The 20095-nt window shown below is 47.6% G+C and overlaps 1 protein-coding gene and 1 non-coding gene across 3 annotated transcripts in view; one reads left to right on the forward strand and one right to left on the reverse strand.

The window, feature by feature from the left end:
* DOCK1 (dedicator of cytokinesis 1) overlaps positions 1–20095 on the forward strand; it is a 559970-nt gene that overhangs the window by 500970 nt on the left and 38905 nt on the right. For both annotated transcript variants that reach the window (XM_025273840.3, XM_025273841.3), the window contains exons 39-42: positions 11074–11163; positions 12154–12258; positions 18435–18576; positions 18680–18758. In XM_025273840.3, the coding sequence (XP_025129625.1) occupies positions 11074–11163; positions 12154–12258; positions 18435–18576; positions 18680–18758 (416 nt within the window). The remainder of the gene's footprint in view (positions 1–11073; positions 11164–12153; positions 12259–18434; positions 18577–18679; positions 18759–20095) is intronic.
* On the reverse strand, positions 12486–12558 carry TRNAR-GCG. Its single transcript has one exon. It is a non-coding gene; the product is annotated as a tRNA-Arg (tRNA).

Genomic DNA, 20095 nt, shown 5'->3' on the forward strand with positions numbered 1-20095 from the left:
CCTCCGTGACTTTTCTGGAATAAGACAGTGGCTGAGGTCATTGCTACAGATGAAGAACCTGACATCGGGAAGGACTGGATGCCTACGTTTCTGTTCTGCACATCCAGACTGAAATTCTTTTTTTTTTAACATTTTTATTGAAATACAGATAATTTGCAATGTTGAGTTAGTTTCAGGTTACAGCAAAGCGATTCAGTTACACACACACACATATATTCTTTTTTAGATTCTTTTGCATTTTAGGCTATTACAAAATACTTCGTAGAGCTTCCTGTGCTGTACAGTAGGTCTCTGTTGGTTATCTGCTGCTGCTGCTGCTAAGTCGCTTCAGTCGTGTCCGACTCTGTGCGACCCCATAGACAGCAGCCCACCAGGCTTCCCCGTCCCTGGGATTCTCCAGGCAAGAACACTGGAGTGGGTTGCCATTTCCTTCTCCAACGCATGAAAGTGAAAAGTGAAAGTGAAGTCGCTCAGTCGTGTCCGACTCTAGTGACCCCATGGACTGCAGCCCACCAGGCTCCTCCATCCATGGGACTTTCCAGGCAAAAGTACTGGAGTGGTTGCTTATCTACTAGATATATAATGGTGTGTATCTGTCAGTCCCAAACTCCTAATTTATCTGTTCTCAACCCCTCCCATCCCCTTTGGTAAACATAAGTTTGTTTTCTATGTCTGTGAGTCTGTTTCTGTTGTGTAAATAAGTTCATTTGTAACATATTTTAGATTCCACCATATAAGTGATATCATATGACATTTGTCTTTATCTGACTTCACTTAGCGTGATCATCTCTGGGACCATCCATGTTGCTGCAGAGGGTGTTATTTCATCCTTTTTTCATGGCTGAGCACTATTCCATGGGGTTTACATACCACATCTTCCTTATCCATTTATCTGCCGATTCTTGGGGGGAAAATATCTCAAAATGGGTAATAGGTGGCAAGTGATTCAACCCACATAAACTGGAAGGAAGGGACCCTCCCGGCCGAGGCACCCCAGGGAGCCAGCTCTCCTACGATGGGGGACCCTGACCTGAGCTGTCAGCTGTGAGAGTCACGGGCGCCAAGCAGCCATTAACACTTGAAATATACAACTTGCACTGAATCCTAAGGCTCAGCATAAGAAAAGGATGCTGTTATGAGCTGAACTGTGTCCCATAGAAATTCATGTGCAGGAGCCCTGACCTTCCTACCTCAGAATATGACTGTGTTGGAGGTGGGTTCTGATCCCAGGATGGCTGATCTCCTTATAGAAGAGGCGATCTGGACACAGACACACCGAGTAAGGACCCTGTGAGGATACGGCTGAGGATTTGCTTTACAAGCCGAGGAGAGAGGCCTCAGAGGAAACCAGCCTTCTGACAACTTGATTTCGGTTTCTAGGCTCCATAACAGGAAGGAAATAATGTGTTTAAGGCCCCCGATCTTTATTGTGTGTGTATATGTGTGTGTGTATGAGTGTGTGCTAAGTCGTGTTCTACTCTTTGCTGCAAATCTATGGGCCGTAGCCCACCAGGCTCCTCTGTCCATGGAATTCTCCATGCAAGAATACTGGCGTGGGTTGCCATCCCCTCCTGCAGGGCATCTTTCCAACCCAGGGATCAAATCCACGTCTCTGACATCTCCTGCATTGGTAGGCGGGTTCTTTACCACACACGCCACCTGAGTACTTTGTTACGGCAGCCTGTCAAATATCTCATGAATTTTGTGTTTTTGATTACGTGTTGAAATGGCAATATTCCAGCTATAGTGAATATTACTAAAATGAAGGCCACTTTTTAAAATGTGGCTACTAGAAAATCTAAAACTGCATGTGTCTTGGCCGATGTTCCGTTGGATGGTGCTGCCCTGAGCCAGACTTTGCTACTGTTGGGGACAGTTTCTGCTAGTGCTTCCATCCACAGACTGTTGGGAAATCAATGCTTGCCTGCCCCTCCATTTGGGGTCCTCACTGGCAGCGGCATTGCTCACGTGCCTGTTGAGATATATTCCTTACCCTAAATGAATATTTGAAAAACTGAAATAAATCTAAAAGAAATAGACATTGACTTCACTGCTGATTCAAGACCCACATTTGAATTTTCTCCTGCATTATACTGAAATCACAAGAATTTCTTTGGTTTGATTTTACACCTGTTAAAATTGCAATTCTGGTTTAAAATCATATATTCAGCTCAGTGGTTAAAGAACCCACCTGCCAATTCAGGAGACGTAGGTTCCATCCCTGGGTCAGGAAGATCCCCTGGAGAAGGAAATGGCAACCCACTCCAGTATTCCTGCCTGGAAAATCCCATGGACAGAGGAGCCTGGTGGGCTACAGTCCATGGGGTTGCAAAAAAGTTGGACACAACTAAGCAGCTGCAAAACAACAATAATTCAGGCGAGAGGCCTTCATACTACAGTTGAACTTGAAGCCTAGAAATGGCTGGGGACCACGCGATTGTAGAATAAATGATATCTGAACCTGGCAAAGCTGTGACTGGGGCATCGCGCCATTGATACAGGCTGTCCTCTTAGGTGATTAAGGAAACCTTCGCTCTGTCCTTTGTAGGGGGGAACCTTACTCATCCTAGAGCTCATTTTCAGTGAGTGGTTTCAACGTGCAGCTTCCTAGGGGGAGGAGGGATTTACAGAATCCAGTGCAGATTTGTGTCCTGGGAACTGTGCTCACAGGCCCTTAAAGGAGCCGGTGCCCATCGGACCTCTCAGACATTGGACACCAGCATCTGCGGGGAAAGTCCAGGGCACCAGCATGGGACTGGGGTTGGATTATATTCAAAGTCTCTCCAGCTCTGTGCTCAGAAAGCAGCAACGCTGAATGGATTTTCTGCTCCATTATATTGGACACTCCAGCTTTTGAATTAGGCTCTGTTATCTTTCTGTATTTCTTCTGCATAAAAATCACTCTTTTATTTTTGCTTTTCCACCGTTTAAAAGTTTTGAATGTCCTTCAGCCCAGCTCTTGGTCTTTTCATCTTTTTCTTTCTCTCCAAAAAAAAAAGAAAGAAATGTCATTTCCATCTGTTTTCCATTTCATTCTTCTGCCCTTATTCCTTCCCGGGCTGATAATTAGCCCTCACTCCTTTCCTGTTCTCGTTTCACCACCCGTTTGAGCCCCTCCGGAAAGCCGCCGCCAGGTCTTATCGCGGCATTCGAGCGTTCTGTTCCGAAGATGCCCTGAGTTGTCTGTCCTATTGTGTGTGGTTGAGGCCTAGTAATTTTCAATAAACTCTTAATCCAAGTACTTCACTGAAAATTACCAGGCTTCTCTATGGAGGGCGCATTGAAAATAGAAGCCCTGCTCTCAGGGAAATGGAGTCGGAGTGAGGGAGGCAGTGAACCTGATGTTCACCACCTCAAAAACCAGGAACCAGCCTGGCATTGGCAAAGGGGGCTCGTGGCTGACGGCCTACGTGGTGTCTGAAGCTCTGGGACTATTTTCGACTGGAGCTCTGTCTTCTCTTCCCTTAAAATAACCTCGCCTTGACGAAGTTTGCACTTTGCCTTGTGCCCAAGTCAAAAAAAAAAAAAAAAAAAAGGCAGCATCCTACATCATCCCGTGAACTAAAAATAGGGGTTTGGAAGCAAGTTTCCACTTTTAGTGAAATGGCTGGGCTGCTTTTCTGAGTATTGGGGCTGACATTTTCTCACCCTCTGTTTCCTTTTTCAAAGCACAGTTGTCAGTCAGAGGAATTACAGGTACGAGCATCTCATCACCCCCTTTCTTGGTATAGTCTCAGCACATCCAGAATTTTTGGAAATCCTGATATTTTCCAGAATCTGTTCAATTAGCAAGAATCTGGCTGGAGTGAGCATAGAGATCGTGTGTTAATTATGACTGAGCTCCCAGAAAAGAACCGTTTGTGATCAGCACAGAGAAAATTGAAGTTTGGACTTGGTATCAACCCTGCTCCCCCCATCTCCCCACCCTGCACGACCCCTCACTTGTGTTTCTGCCACCCAGTCTCCTGGGTGCCAGGTGCCACCTGCCTGCATGAATTACAGGGGGTAGGGGAGGCCAAAGGCCTGCCTCGAGCTGAGAAGTCTAGAACCAAGGCTAATGGATGAGCAGGCAAATAGCAAAACCCGCCCTCTGACTGCTGCACTGTGGGTTCAGAGTCTACCAACCTAACAGGAATGGGAATGTTTCCCCCTCCTGAGGAGAAAGGGCAGACTTCATTAGAAGGTGACTTGTGAACCATGTCTTGGGCTTCCCTGGTGGCCCAGTGGTAAATAATCCACCTACAATGCAGGAGTCACAGGAGACGCAGATTCGATTCCTGGGTTGGGAAGACCTCCTGGAGGAGGGTATGACAACCCACTCCAGTATTCTTGCCTGGAGAACCCCATGGACAGAGAAGCCTGGCAGTCAGACATGACTGACGCTACTTAGCACACATCACAAGTTGGGTCTTGGAGAAAGAGATGAAGCTTGCAAGGTGATAGCTGGGAGGAGCTGGGATTCTGAAGAGTGGGGGATGGGCAGGGATTCCAAAGAGTGGGAACCATATTGATCCAGGCCAGGGCTTCTGAAGCCAGTCTATCTATCAGCGGGGTGAGGAGGGGGTCCTGGGAGACACAGATGCAGAGAACTTGGGAGCCAGTCTGTCCATGGCCTTGCATGTCTCCTAAAGATTTGACTTACTCCATAGTCACAAAGGGGGCTTCCCAGGTGGCACTAGTGGTAAAGAACCTGCCTGCCAAGGCCGGAGATGGAAAAGGCCGGAGATGGAAAAGGCCGGAGATGGAAAAGGCACGGGTTCAGTCACTGGGCCGGGCAGATCCGTGGGAGGAGGCATGGCAACCACTCCAGTTTTCTTGCCTGGAGAATTCCACGGACAGAGGAGCCTGGCAGGCTACAGTCCATAGGGTCGCAGAGAGCTGGACATGACTGAAGCGACTAAGCATGCACGCACATAGACCCAAGGAACCAGTGAGATTTTATGCACATAAGCAAGGTTGCCTTTACTGTCCCCCTTTCAGGGAGTGATTTGGGCTCACGGTGGCAGAAGCCCGGGGGGTGGGGTCTGGGACAGGGGTCCAGGCACGGGATGTGGGGGCAGTGGGGACTAGGAGAGGCAGGAGACAGCTCCAGAGGCTTGAAGTCAGCTGATTGCACAGAGTCTCTCATATGGGGTCAGTGTCAGATGTGTGCATGCCTGGAGGAGCTGGGTACCCAGCAGGGCTCAGAGGCCTGAGCACAAGCCTCCCGTGGCTGCAGAGCTGACAGGGGAGCAACTTCCAATAAGTCCAGGGAGGTTTGACTCCCTTCCAGGCAGCTCCGGCAGCTCTGAGTGTTTCGGCTCCTCTCCTTCATGTGGGAATTCTTGGTCAAAGTCATTGATTTTCTAGCTGGTGGTCCCCAGGCTGTGTGGGACATCTCTGGCCTCCACTCGGCCGGTCACACTCTCGGCCGTGGGTCTGTATCAGTCCCTCCGGTCCGGGGACAGCTGTCTGTGCTCCTGTCCAAGGCTGCTCCCACCCCCCAGGCCCCAGACCCCCAGGCCCATCCAGGACATCACTCTGGCCCATCTGTCTTCTTCCCACTGGCCGCAGTGTTTTCCTCTCTACTGGATAATACATACTCACCTGCTAAGTTGCTTCAGTTGTGTCTGACTCTTTGCAACGCTATGGACTGTAGCCCACCAGAGTCCTCCACCCGTGAGATTCTCCAGGCAAGAATACTGGAGTGGCTTTCCATGCCCTCCTCCAGGGGATCTTCCTGACCCAGGGATCAAACCCACGTCTCCTGCGTTGGCAGGCGGGTTCTTTACCACTAGCGCCACCTCGGAAGCCCACATACTCGCCTACAACCATGCTATTATTTCCCCCATCTTTTAAAAAAGTTCTCTATCATTCTAACTCCCCTCTCCAGCTACTGCCTGTTTCTTTTCTTCCTCAAATCCTCCTCCAAGAACTGTCTGTACCCCTCTTATGCTCTCTGAACCCACCCCCGTCACAGGTGCCCAGTAATTACTACAGAGTGAAGGGTGAGTGGCAGAGTGGGTCCATTCTCCTTCTGATCAAACCACCAAGCAAAACGCAACTGTCTCTTTCAATGCCTGGTTTAGGCTTTCTAAGGGCTTGCAGAACTACAAAGGTCCTTTATTAAAGAAAAAGACAAAAAAATCTCTTTAAAAAAAAAAAAAACTGTTTGTTTCCTATTTTCCTCCCAGGGGCATTAAAACTGAGCAAATCATTTTCCATTTAGATTAATAAAGACTTGCTGTGGGGCAAAGAGAAACATGCTTTTGAGGAGCAGTAATTCCTGAGTACGTGACAGTCCCGGAAGGCAGGATTCATCTTCGAGTCAGTGTGAGAAGCCTCCCATCAAGGCTTCTTAAGTCTGGCCCGAGTCCCAGATCCTGCTGTGTCTCCTGCCCTTCTGGAGGACAGGCAGCCCATCCAGCCACCTTTCTCAGGTGGCTGGTGCAGTGATGTGTGTGCTGTCAGAGAGCGTGATGTCATTAAGTGAAACCAGGCAACTTTGGAGTAGTCCACAGTGAGAAGGCTCCATTGCAGGGGTAGGGTTGGTGATGCCGGACCTCAGAAACGTCTTCAGAAAGTGTCCAGCCTTTGCTCAGATCAGTGGAAACCAAGAGAGACCAGCAGAAGACCCAGGATGGGGCATGGCTCAGGGAGAGAAGGAGAGGCTGAGAGAGAGGGGAGGAGCCCACAAGGAGTCTCCATTCTGTAAAGGAGAGGACTTGCTGGACCCTCTCTCTGCTGGACCACACCCCTCAGAGTCGCCATGGAGACACATCTTTCCCGAGGACTCCAGCCCCTCATCCTCGGGGGACTGGGAAGAGATGCTCACTCACATCACTCCTACAGTGAAGCCCTCAATCACCAGGATGGAAGGCTACTTCTGGGCCACCCTGGCTGCTGATGACCCTAAACCAGTTCTCTGGAATCTTCCACAGTGTTGAATCTACATCCCTTTACATGTCAGAGACCTGTGCAGGACCCTGGAAAATTAGAAGGTGCTAGAATATGACTCGTTTCCCAACAACCACCCAGAAAACTAGGTGAGTTTTAGAGTGACTGAAATTCAAGCATCCCATGAAATATCTTGACTGGCGATTGGCTCACAGCTAGTTAGTGATTTCGCTCAGAGCTGCCCATCAGTATCCTGGTGGGTCATGGCCAGGCTGTATTTTCCTTAAGGGGGCTGTTGTGCAGGCTGCCATCTCACCTTGCACCTGCTGCTACTCCCTGACCCGGTGAGATCAGTGTTGTCTCCCTGCCCGACTGGTCACTTATCAACCTCACAGTTTTGTCAAAGCAACTGCCAATGTGCTCTCTGTGGCCAGTTCTAATGAAGAAGTTTCATCAGGGAGAAAAAGGATTTTCTGTTCATGAAACTTGCAGAGGTTCCGAAATAAAAGGTGATCATCTCAAGAGAATATAGCCAAAGGTCATCTGATGAAAATGGGGAGTGGGGAGGGTGTGCTCCACGTTGCAAGGCCAAGGACACTATGAAACGGATTCCAGACTTCAAATCAGAACACGAAGCTGAGCATTGATAGGGTGCTTTTTTCATTTGCGGCCGTGGTGACCCTCATCGACCTATGGCACGTCTAAGAACAGGGCCTGGGCAGGATGTTCAATCACACAGGTTAAAGCGACCCTTCTACCAAGATAATCTAAATCTCCGTTATATGAAATCTGTTTTCTCTCTGGCACAGAAATATTTTCCAAGGTATTCACATGGGAAATATGAGTGACCCACACTCTGTAGAGCCCTAGCCAAGTAAAAGTAGAAGCAGATCTCCTTAATGCAGGAGCCTTTAAAACATGTAGGGGTGGGGGAGAGGAATATATGTTTATAGAAAATCTGACAAAGAGCACAACCATGTGACCCCTGAGTGAGTTGGATATTTACTCAAGACTTGCATCTGTGCTGCGTAGCTCAGATGGGGAGGAATCCATCTGCAATGCAGGAGGCGTGGGTTTGACCCTTGGGTTGGGAAGATACCCTGGAGAAGGGAATGGCAACCCACTCCAGGACTCTTTCCTGGAAAATTCCATGGACAGAGGAGCCTGGAGGGTTACAGTCCGTGGGTTGCAAAGAGCCAGACATGACTGAGCAACGTTCTCTTCTTCCATTTGTGTTTCTTTAAAAAAACAATTACTTCTGCTAGGTATCTAAAGCAGCTCCTCTGTCTAGAAACAGATTAAGCAGTGAATTAGAAGCCCTAAGATTGTAGGCAGCTAAGGGAGTGGTGTATTTGCCACTGAGTGAGAACTACAACTAGAGGTAATGATTTCTTTGAAATGGAAATGTACTGAGGGAGGAATTGGTCACTGGAGCTTACAAGAAACATAAAAAGTGGAGAAGCTCCCTCTTCTGAGAGATGGAGGCTGGGACTCTGGCAAAGGACCTGAGCTCGCTGGAGCAGCAGCTGGAGACATTCAGAGGGTGCAGACATTCGGAGGGTGAGAGCTTCGGCAGGATGGAGGAGCCAGGAGGGGCTTCCTGGGGAGAGAAGCATGTGGTCCTCCAAAGAGCATCTCAGCCACTTTCTCTCTCTCCTAGCTGCTGGTCCTATCTCTGAAATCTTTCTCTCCTCTGAGCTTATCTTTATGATGTCTTTCAAAGTATTAAAATACAATTTCGGAATAGCTTTTTTCTCATCAAAAATAGCAGATGGTGTCTTTAAGCAGCAGCTGTGTAAAGAGTATTTTAAGTCTATTGGGTGATTCAGTAATAAGTAAGGCCCTCGACCGGGTGGTTCTGCCAAGAAAAGGCAAAGACTGGCAGGCAGGTGAGGATTCAGCGCCAAGGGTATGCCAGGTGTGGGACCAGCTCCCTGTGTTCCGAATGAAAGCCTGGAGTTAAGGACTAGCTTAGCATCCTTGAAAACCTATTCCAGGAGGAGGGGGTGGAGGGCAGCTGGAAGGGCTGGCGGATGGTCATTGTTACAGGCTGAATACTTGCATTCCTGCAAAAGTCATATGTTGAACAACCCTGACCTCCTGCTCCATGTGATGGTATACCCATGTGATATGTTTAGATTGGGTCATAATGAGGGTGGGACCCCCATGATGGGATTAGTACCCTTTTGAGGAGAGGAAGGAGATCTTGCTTAAGGCCATACAAGCATGCAGTGAGAAGGTGACTGTCTGCGAGTCAGGAGAACCCTCACCAAGACCCGAATCTGCCTGCACCTTGAGCTTGAACTTCCCAGCCTCCAGAACTGTGAGAGGATAGTGTCTGTTTTGTGGGGTTTTGTTACAGCAGCTCCAACTAAGACGGTCATCGAGAGCAGGAACTTTGGAAAACGATGAGTTTACTCCACTTTCTGCCCTTGGGCAGGTAGCTTGCCTGTCCAACCCCCAGCTTCCTTATCTGCAAAACAGGTGTAATAATAACACCCACCTGACGTGACACTTTAATGAGACGATGCAGGTGGCATCTTGCTGGACAAAGAGTAACCTGGAAATCACTTGCCTTCATGATTGGTACTACTAACTTATGGGGATACTTCCAGTGGAGAAGTGGGCAGTTCATGTCTGGGGACCCAGTATGTGAGGTGGTCTGACGCTTTGCTAATTCTAAGTCCGTAGTTGTCACTTGTAATACTCAAAGGTTTAAAAGAGGGGAATCCTGGGTCCTTGTGATAGTACAGAGAAGGGTGGGTGGCATCCAGGAAGGCTTCCTGGAGGAGATAGTCCCTCTGAATTTTCCATGTTCTCAAATAGACCATTGTATTTTATTTCCTTCCCCCACCCAAATAAGGGAAATTCAGGCCCACCACGTGTCAATAAATTAGTCCACATGTGTCAAAAGTTTATCAGCATTTTAATAAATGTTACCTAATTAGGAAGCCCACTTTTAAACTATTATCATTCAAAATTCTCCTTTTCAAAATGATGGCAGGTTTTACATTTGCATGGTTCGGTTCAGTTCAGTCGCTCAGTCATGTCCGACTCTTTGCAATCCCAGGGACTGCAGCATGCCAGGCTTCCCTGTCCATCACTAATTCCTAGAGTTTACTCAAATTCATGTCCATCAAGTCAGCGATGCCATCCAACCATCTCATCCTCTGTCGTCCCCTTCTCCTCCCACCTTCAATCTTTCCCAGCATCAGGGTCTTTTCAAATGAGTCAGTTCTTCTCATTAGGTGGCCAAAGTATTGGAGTTTCAGCTTCAACATCAGTCCTTCCAATGAATATTCAAGACTGATTTCCTTTAGGATGGACTGGCTGGATCTCCTTGCAGTCCAAGGGACTCTCAAGAGTCTTTTCCAACACCACAGTTCAAAAGCATCAATTCTTCAGAGCTCAGCTTTCTTTATAGTCCAACTCTCATATCCATACCTGACTACTAGAAAAACCATATCTTTGAGTAGATGGACCTTTGTTGGCAAAATAATGTCTCTGCTTTTTAATATGCTGTCTAGGTTGGTCATAGCTTTTCTTCCAAGGAGCAAGTGTCTTTTAATTTCATGGCTGCAGTCACCATCTGCAGTGATTTTGGAGCCCCCCAAAATAAAGTCTCTCATTGTTTCCATTGTTTCCCCATCTATTTGCCATGAAGTGATGGGACCGGATGCCATGATCTTAGTTTTTTGAATGGTATCTGCCCATATAACATGAAATTCTTACAAGCCTTAAATCAGAGTTGAAATAGATCCTTGTCTTTCTGACCACTGACACATAGCTCTTTTAAGTGGGATGATTTGGGAAAGTACCAAAATCTGGTCCTTGGTTTCTGCACAAACACTGCTCTCGAACTCGCCCTGTGGTTTCCCTGCTGGGCTCCACGGCTGCCCTGACAGATGGGCTTCAGAGGCCGGCCCGCAGAGGGGCAGGACCGGCCAGCTGGCTGCTCTGACCGGGGGCAGCAGCCAGTGTGATTGATGAACCAGTAGTTGACTGGTCTGGTCAACCAGGCCCAAGCCAAAGGACATGAGCCTGTAGAAAAGATCTGTATTTTTCCAGCGTCTTCAGGTTAAGCAGGCGTGTTTCCAGCTTGTTGCATCGTGAACGGCGGTGTTGCTGTTTCCCTCTCTGACCGCGTGATTCAGGTTTGCGTTTCTCTTGCCCTTGTTTTTCTCTCTTCCCTCACAGATGTGGGAGGAGGCCATCGCCCTGGGCAAGGAGCTGGCAGAACAGTATGAGAACGAAATGTTTGATTATGAACAGCTCAGCGAATTGCTGGTAGGTCTTCCTTTCCTTCTCTGAAAAAAAATAAGCAATCTCAACTTGTTCTTCTGAAAGTTTTCCCTTCCCTTCTTCTTCTTCTTCTTTTTTAATGCAACAGCCATTTATTTTATATTCATTTCTTTGGCCTCCCTAAGCGACGTGGGAGATCTTAGTTCCCCGACCAGGGTTGGAACTCATGCCTTCTGCAGTGGAAGCATGGACATGTCCTCACCACTGGACTGCCAGGAAAGTCCCTCTTTTCCTTTTAACATTGGGATTCTCCTTCATTTGTCCAGGAGGACAGTTTTGATTTCTTTGCTGGTTGATTCTGGCTCAGCAGCATTCCCCACTGAGCTTTCGTCATCAAACTCGAAGATGCCTCTGAAGGATGTGCGTGTGAAAACTGCTGAGCCCAGGTGTCTAGTGGTCTGGATGCTCAGAGGTCTCCAGGAGTCTCCAGTGGTTTCAACTCTGAGCCCATCTCCATGAAGGACTGATGGAGGGTGGCCCAACCCTTTGTCCTTCCATAGAACCTACCAGTTTCTAATTACTGCTTTCTCTGCTGAATCATTTTTGTATCCAGCAGATCGACTTAATGATGTTGTAATGTGTACCATGAATGTGGAACAGAACTCTCCCCTTTTAAATCCTTATTTAATGTATCCCATTATCTGACCGATACCATGTTTTAAAAATACTAAAGACCAGACATTGAATCAGGATAAAAGCCATCTCTCTGGCACTTCTTTGGTGATGAAAACACCTGTAAATCACAACCGGTTGCTGAATTTGGCTTTGTGGTCAGATTCGCCTGCTGAATGCCGGGCGATGAATGAAAAGTACTGTCATAGCTTCGTGGTGAGATTAAATTCCACGCCTGCATCAGTGCTCCCCCACCTTCTCCCCCTCCCACCCCCTAGAATTGGCTAAGCTGGAAGAATCCAGACACACAAATTCTCAGATACTCCATTCAAACCTGAAATGCATTTCTTCTCTTCTTTTCAGAAAAAACAGGCTCAGTTTTATGAAAACATCGTCAAGGTGATACGTCCCAAGCCTGACTATTTTGCCGTCGGTTACTACGGACAAGGATTCCCCACCTTCCTTCGGGTAACTCTGGGCTCTGTTTGGATTGGGTTACCATTGCTCCCTGGGCAGCCAGCGCCTCCTCTTTCCAAGGAAGGATTTGGTTTGCCTCTCAAGTGCATCTCTCAGTGAAGTCGCTCAGTCGTGTCCGACTCTTTGCAACCCACGACTGCAGCCCACCAGGCTCCTCTGTCCGTGGGATTTTCCAGGCAAGGATACTGGAGTGGTTTGTCATTTCCTCCTCCAGGGATCTTCCTGACCCGGGGATCGAACCCGGGTCTCCTGCACCGCAGGCAGATTCTTTACCGACTGAGCTACCAGGGAAGCGAGTCTGTATTATTTTCATACCTCTGTACTTGCCTCAGGTTGCCAGAGAGGGGCTGATGTTTTTTGATTGAATATAAGCATTCCATCTCTCTTTTCCTAAAGAGAACTCTTCATCAGAGATTTATGTATATTTTAAAAATTATAGTAAGAAATGCATAACATAGGCCTCCCTGGTGGCTCAGTGGTCAGGAATCCACCTGCCCGTGCAGGAGATGCAGATTCGATCCCTGGGTTAGGAAGATCCCCTGGAGGAGGAAATGACAACCCATTCCAGTATTCTTGTCTGGAGAATCCCATGGACAAAGGAGCCTGATGGGCTATAGTCCATGGGGTCACAAAGAGTCAGACATGACTGAGCAACTCAAGAACAGCAATGCATAGCATAGAAGTTACCATCTTTACTGTCTTTAAGTGTACAGTTCAGTGGCGTTAAATATATTTACCCTGTTGTACAACTGTTCCCACCACCCATCTCCAGATTATTTTCATCTTCCGAAACTGGAACTCCAATCCCAGTAAACAATAATTTCCCCTTCTCTTCTCCCCACCCACCCCAGACCTTACTTTCTGTCTCAGAATTTACTTGATTCTACGGACCTTTCAAGGCTGATCCACAAGGTAGTGTGTATCAAAACTTCATTCCTTGTCATGGAAGAGTAATATCCCCTCATGTCAATGTACCACATTTTGTTTATCCATTCGTCCTTGGCAGACTTTGTCTGGGCTAATATGAATAATGCTGCTCTGAACATATGTATTTTTGTTTCTTCTTTTGGCTGTGTGGCTTGTGGGATTTTGGATCCTCAACCAGGAATCGAACCTGGGTCCTTAGCAGTGAGAGTACAGAGCCCTAACCCTTGGATCGCCAGGGAATTTCCAAGCATGCATATTTTAAAGTATATGAGAAACTGGCCATGAATTTCCAGTGCTGGAAACTCGGACTCACCCTCCATCCCTGAGACAAGCATGTTCTCTTTGACATGATTGAAGAAACAGTATGATCATCAGTCAAATCACCCAATAATCTTTAGGCCAGAAATCTTGTAAATAAATGCTGCCTAACCTACTAATACAATTGTTTGGTGGTGGTGGTTTAGTCACTGAGTTGTGTATGACTCTCTGTGACCCCATGGATGGTAGACCCGCACCCGCCGACCCACCAGACGCCTCTGTCCATGGGATTCCACAGGCAAAAATACTGGAGAGGGTTGCCATTTCCATCTCCAAGGGATCTTTGCAATCCAGGGATGGAAACAGTGTCTCAAATAGAAAAAAAAGAAGAAAAAATAGCCCAATAGAATTGTTTGCTGCTGCTGCTGCTAAGTCGCTTCAGTCATGTCCGACTCGGTGCGATCCCATAGACGGCAGCCCACCAGGCTCTCCCGTCCCTGGGATTCTCCAGGCAAGAACACTGGAGTGGGTTGCCATTTCCTTCTCCAATGCATGAAAGTGAAAAGTGAACGTGAAGTCGCTCAGTCGTGTCCGAGTCTTTGCGACCCCATGGACTGCAGCCTACCAGGCTCCTCTGCCCATGGGATTTTCCAGGCAAGAGTAATAGAGTGGGGTGCCATTGCCTTCTCCAAATATAACTGTTTAGAGTTTCTCAAAAACTCTTTCTTGGATGCCATTGACCGTGTCTGCCTGTCATTTCTTACGATCTTCGATCTTTTTTTTTTTTTTTAATGGCACCTGGTTTTCTGTTTTCCCATGCATGATCCTTCTGGTTTTAGGGAAGCAGGCACTGTACCCAGGGCACACCTGTCTGAGGCAGGCAACTCTTCCAGATGTCTGAGGCAGGCAGGTCTCCCAGATGTCTGAAGCAGGCAGGTCTCCCAGATGTCTGGGGCAGGCAGATCTCTCAGATGTTTGGGGCAGGTAGATCCAGCTGGGAGACTCTCCCAGCCTCAAAGGTGTGTTTCTTTGGCCCCAGCGTTTCCGAACTCCCAGGTGTCCCTGAGGGTATAAGACATCCCTTCACACTGCCACCAGCAAAAGGGACCTAACTTGCTGAAGACCTGTAATTCTTTATAGAAATGTCAGCAGGTGACCCTTGCAGAACTGACCTGCTCCAGGAGGTAACCTGTCAGTTGATCCACACACACAGGGTCCTGGCTGGGTGCCAGAGGCATCTGGACTGTCCCTTTCAGTCTCTCCTTGACTCCGAAGTCTTGGTCATGCAGCTCTGGCCATGAACACCGAAGAGAGTGGTTGATCAGAAACTCAGATTCTGGAGAAAGTCCCCCCTTCCGAAGAATGAATAAAGGATGTTTGGTTATAGCCCTAAATTAAGGAAGATTTTGACATTAAGTTAAAAGACAATCTTTAACTAATTAATTTAATTAATAAGGCTTTAATTAAGGTGTGTGAATCTGTACATACACCTCTGTGTGTGTGTCTAAGAAAGATCGAGAGGGAGAGACAAGCCCTGCATCACACTGAGCTGGGTGGTGCTGGGTGTGGGGTGCGTGCCACCCTCTGTGGACACTGCTAGGATTTAAGGCCACCACGCTCTGTCCCAGCGTCCTGTCCTGGCAACCCTGTGGGCTGAGCATCTCTCGGTCCCCGAGCCAGCTGATGCCAGGGATTTCCTGGGAGGGCATGCGAGACCCACGCTCCAAGGACCACACTGGGTCACCTGCCCGTCGAAAGGACAATGCAAAGCAGGAATAACTAGCTTAAAGGGCTTGATTAATATTGAGCTGGTTTCCCGCCACACCTGGCTGGTTTTGTGGGGCTATAGCAATATATTTATTATACTTCACAGGCTACCTGTCCGGGGTCGATCTGACAATGACATTGGCAATTCCAAGAAAGGGGGCAGGATATTTGTCTGCTTCAGGTGGCACTGGGGGCACAGCCTCGGAGAACTGACTCGCTGGCCCTCCCTTTTGTGTTGCTTTCAGAACTGATCACATGTGGAGCTTTTTGCATTTATATTAATATTTATGGTTCTTACAAGGAATAAATATCTTTGACTATACCTACACTCCCCTCCTCTTTTCAGGCTTGAAGGGACCACTTCAGAATGCAAAGTAATTGATGTTTCTAGAAAATGTTATTAGTGTTTCCATCTATAACTCACTAGTGTTTTTCTATTAAAGCCTTTATATACACTTTTATTATTATGTCTCCCTTCGAGTGTAAAGCCTAATAAATGCATGCTAGTTTTGTACTAACCTGTTATACATTAAATCATCCTGAATTTCTGAAATGTTTGCCTTTTTATAGCCTTAAAAGATGCTCATGCTGTGTATTTATATTTCTAATTAAGACTACGTATTACTTTGGTTTCTACTTGAAATTATTTTTTTAGAGAAAAGAGAACATTTTTCTCTTGTAATGGGTGCGTTAAGACATACCTAAGCACAAAGTGGGAAAAAAAGCATTCAATTTTTAAATTGTTCCCTCTTTTGTGATTTAAAAGGACTCAGAATAACTTTGGACTAGGGAAGGGGAAAAATGGAGCCTCATAGGAGCTCTATTTTTTTTTTTAATTTATTAGACAGATTTTATTTTGACTTTGAGCTGAGTCTGCAGGATCCAACTGTTGGTCTGTCTGTCTTCTCTTCCCCCTCATCCCCTGCCCCCTCATCCCCCGCCCCCTCTCCCCTTCCTCCCCTCCCCACCCTGTCCCTCCTCCCCTCCTCTACACTGGCGTCCACCCAGGGTCAGGGCAGATGACAAGGCTGCCCTAACTCCTGACCAGCCGGCCTGGAGCCTCTTGCCCAACAATCCCTGATGGAAGCAACAACCAAGTCCAGGGAGGAGAACCAAGAGCCCCCAGCCTCTGGCTCCTCGGGCCCTGTGGCTTCTGCTCATGGTCCCTTCCTTGTTGCAGTTGGTGATGTTGAGACCACCCTCAGATGGGGCAAGATGGGTGGGGAGGGGGAGATTCAGGAACCTTCTGGAGCTGTAGCATCGCGCTACCCATTAACACCTTTTTTTGTGACTCAGTTACTGTTCAGAATACCCATGTTGAATCTGTGAAGGTATGGAGACCTGTTGAATCCATGAAGATATAGAGACCTGTTTTTTCTTGGAACCAGAACTTTCCTTACCGACATACTTACAGAGTGACCGTGTCATCAGACAGGTCTCAACGAGGCAGCCTGAGCGGAGAGGAGGGCTTCCCGATCACCCACCCCAAGGTCACCACCCGAAACAACCCCTAGGTGGACTCTTCAGAATTTACGGAGGTGACAGATGTGGCCTTGGAGAGGGACAAAACTCAAGTCTTTGGGAGGAGAACGCTACATGCTCTGCTCTGTCTTTTGTTGATGGAATATTATCCATAAGACAGCTCCAAACATTCAGTGAGGGGAGTCCAGCCACCACCCGCTGGACTTTTTTTTTTTCCTTTGGCTTTTATTAAGTCAAGGAAGGGCATTTATTTCCTGAGGTCATGACACAGGAAGTAGACTCAGCCCAGCTGCAGGCTCTCCGGGCGGAGGCAGGAAGCTTGCCGACCACCTGGGTGACACCAACCCGTGACCCCCTTACTGTTCACAACAGCAGAGAGCCCAGAGCAAGGCCAGGTGCAGCTCCAGTGCTGTGCTGGGTGCCATGGGCTCAGGACCAGCCAGCTTCGCTGAGCTACCTTGGGGAAGAAGCACGTCCACAGTTCATGGTGGGTCCACTGCTGGGTCAGACTGAGACGAGCTCTCGGACGGTGGGTTCCGGTCAGCAGACTAGAGAGGGTGCTGCCCCTTGTCCATTATTGTTTGGGATGGCACGAGAGGGTCTTGGGTGTCATCTGAGCCCCCAAACCTGGGAAACTCCTCAGAGCTGCTCGTATGAGAGCCTCTCAGCACCAGGAGAGGGACCAGGAGTCGTGGGCCTCTCTACTTTGTCTGGACCCCTGTCCCTTGGGTTCTGCTCATCTCCTGGCAGTGACCTATAGGATTCAGCTTGGAAAGTCATGCTCAGGCTCCAAGGCCCCACCTTAACTTCATGATCTCTTGAATTCTCTCTGGCAAAATGAAAACTGCTTATAGAAGCAGAGACATCACCTTGCCAACAGAGGTCCATATAGTCAAAACTGGTTTTTCCAGTAGTCATGTACGGATGTGAGAGCTGGACTCTAAAGAAGGTTGAGTGCCAAAGAATCGATGCTTTCGAATTGTGGTGCTGGAAAAGACTCTTAAGAGTCCCTTGGACTACAAACAGATGCAACCAGTCCGTCCTAAAGGAAATCAGTCCTGAATTCCATTGGAAGGACTGATGCTGAAGCTGAAGCTCCAATATTTGGTGCACCTGATGCCAAGAGCCAACTCATTGGAAAAGATTCTGATGCTGGGAAAGATTGAAAGCAGGAGGAGAAGGGGGCGACAGAGGATGAGATGGTTGGATGACATCATCAGCACAGTGGACATGAGTTTGAGCAAGCTCCGGGAGATGGTGAAGGACCGGAAGCCTGGCACGCTGCCGTCCATGGAATCACAAAGAGTTGGACACGACTGAGTGACTGAACAACAACAAAAACAACAACCACCTGGAAACAAGAAGAAGATGTGGACACCATTCTCCATTTGCCCTAGTGCCTTTAACCTGTCTGATCATGTCCTGCCCCTAGGATTTGGACGCTAATTGCTCATTTGGTTTTTCATGATTTTGTCAATTGATTACTGCTGTTAAGGCTGAAATGTGTAGCTAGACTTCAATAATGCGTGTTTAGTGCTTCTTCAACAGTATCAACTTACCTGTCTTCTGTTCCTGAGTTCTTGATTAGTAAGACCACTGCAATTACAAGCTGTTCTTCGATTTAGTGACACTTAACACACTGTCCAGCCCACTCTGAAGACCGATGCATTTATGTGTGCACTTTTCCTGGCCCAGTCCCTCGGGTGTTGTTTAATGCTTGTCATTGTTTGCAGGGGAAAGTGTTCATTTATCGAGGGAAAGAGTATGAACGTCGAGAGGATTTTGAAGCTCGTCTACTGACTCAGTTTCCAAACGCTGAGAAGATGAAGACAACGTCTCCACCAGGCGACGACATTAAAAACTCTCCTGGCCAATGTATCCTTTCAGACAACCACGTGGGACAGAAAATGATGGCCAAGCTGTTGGTTCACATGGTTGGGTGTACGTGGGGTTGATGGCCTTAACCTTTGACCTTCAGATATTCAGTGCTTCACGGTAAAGCCCAAACTTGATCTGCCTCCTAAATTTCACAGGCCCGTGTCAGAGCAGATTGTAAGGTAATCAACCCATTTCCCTGACCCAACAGGAGGGTGGTAAGAGGCGTACACAGATCTCTTCTTCATAACTTCACCTGTCAAAGGATGCATGTTAGCCTTTGATGGACTTTTCAGATGCTCTGTTTACTTTGAAAAGCAGGGGAAGCTAATTTTCTTTAGCATCAAAGTAGGGAAGGGAGATGTTGTTAACAAGTGTGGCTGGGAGGGTGGGAAGCCCTCCCTTACCTGGGACTGAGACAAGGAAAGTCAGGGGAAGGAGGGGGTACTCCAGTCTCCTTTTGACCCACCAGGTGAGAGACCCCCTTAGACTTTTTCTCCAGGGCACAGGCCCCGCCCCACAGCCTGAGATCTGAGTCTGTGTGCCTGCATGGTAGCCTGAGTGTTTGGATCCCAGAAGGCAGGCAAAGGGATTCAGACATACGCTCCTGATGGAGAATCAGGTGCCGGGTGAAGAGACCCTTCTCCTCTACCACAGGGTGATTCCATAATATGGGATTCAGAGCTGGGTTTTCAAACTCACAGGCCAGGTGTCCGAATCTGAGTGAGACTGTATGTGTCTGCATTGAACTGCCCCTAACTTAGCAGCGGTGTAGAAACACATACCCTAGACGTCTCTTTGATGTGAAGAGTTTCTTTTTCTACCTGATCCTTGTTCTGCTGAAAAAAGGCGACCTCTTTGATGGCCACATAATGCACAGGATATGCTGTTTTACATCCTGCAGTTTGGCGGGTTGGGTTCTTCTGCAAAATTCACTACGATTTCTTTAACCTTTCTTCAGCAAACATGGGAAATAATAAACCAGGACTCGACTTACTGAGGAATGATAGCTTTCATCAGGCTTAGATTTTTAAGTTTTGCAACATATTGTTTTCTCAGAGAGAGGCATTAAGTGATAGTGAACCGTGGACATGCTCCTGTATTTCCCTTTGGTGTGGAATGCCTACCTGTGTTTCAGAGCAGGAGAATGAGTAAGCCTCCCAGCCTGCCTCTGGGGTGTGTATGAAACCCACCTCCTCCCCACGGGAGAAAGGCAAGCTGTCCATCCGTGTCTGCCACCCTTGGTGGTTGCAGAATCTGCCTTTCGTAGATCTGCAGTTAAAATATACAAAACCTTTAAAACATAATCAAGATGCATTCTTATAAGTTTAATAAACTTAGTAAATTATTTAATACATTGATGATTGACTCATGAATTAAAACTTTCAAATAACAAACACAAGAATGAACAACAAAGGTTTTGTTTTTTTTTTCCTCTCTCCTTTGCATCACCTTTCCTCGGTTTTTGCCCGTTTCACTCTTACTCAGCATCTCTTCTCCCCTGAGCATTGGCAGGGAC

This window comes from Bubalus bubalis, chromosome 23 (assembly GCF_019923935.1).
Source record: "Bubalus bubalis isolate 160015118507 breed Murrah chromosome 23, NDDB_SH_1, whole genome shotgun sequence".
NCBI classification, from domain to species: Eukaryota; Metazoa; Chordata; class Mammalia; order Artiodactyla; family Bovidae; genus Bubalus; species Bubalus bubalis.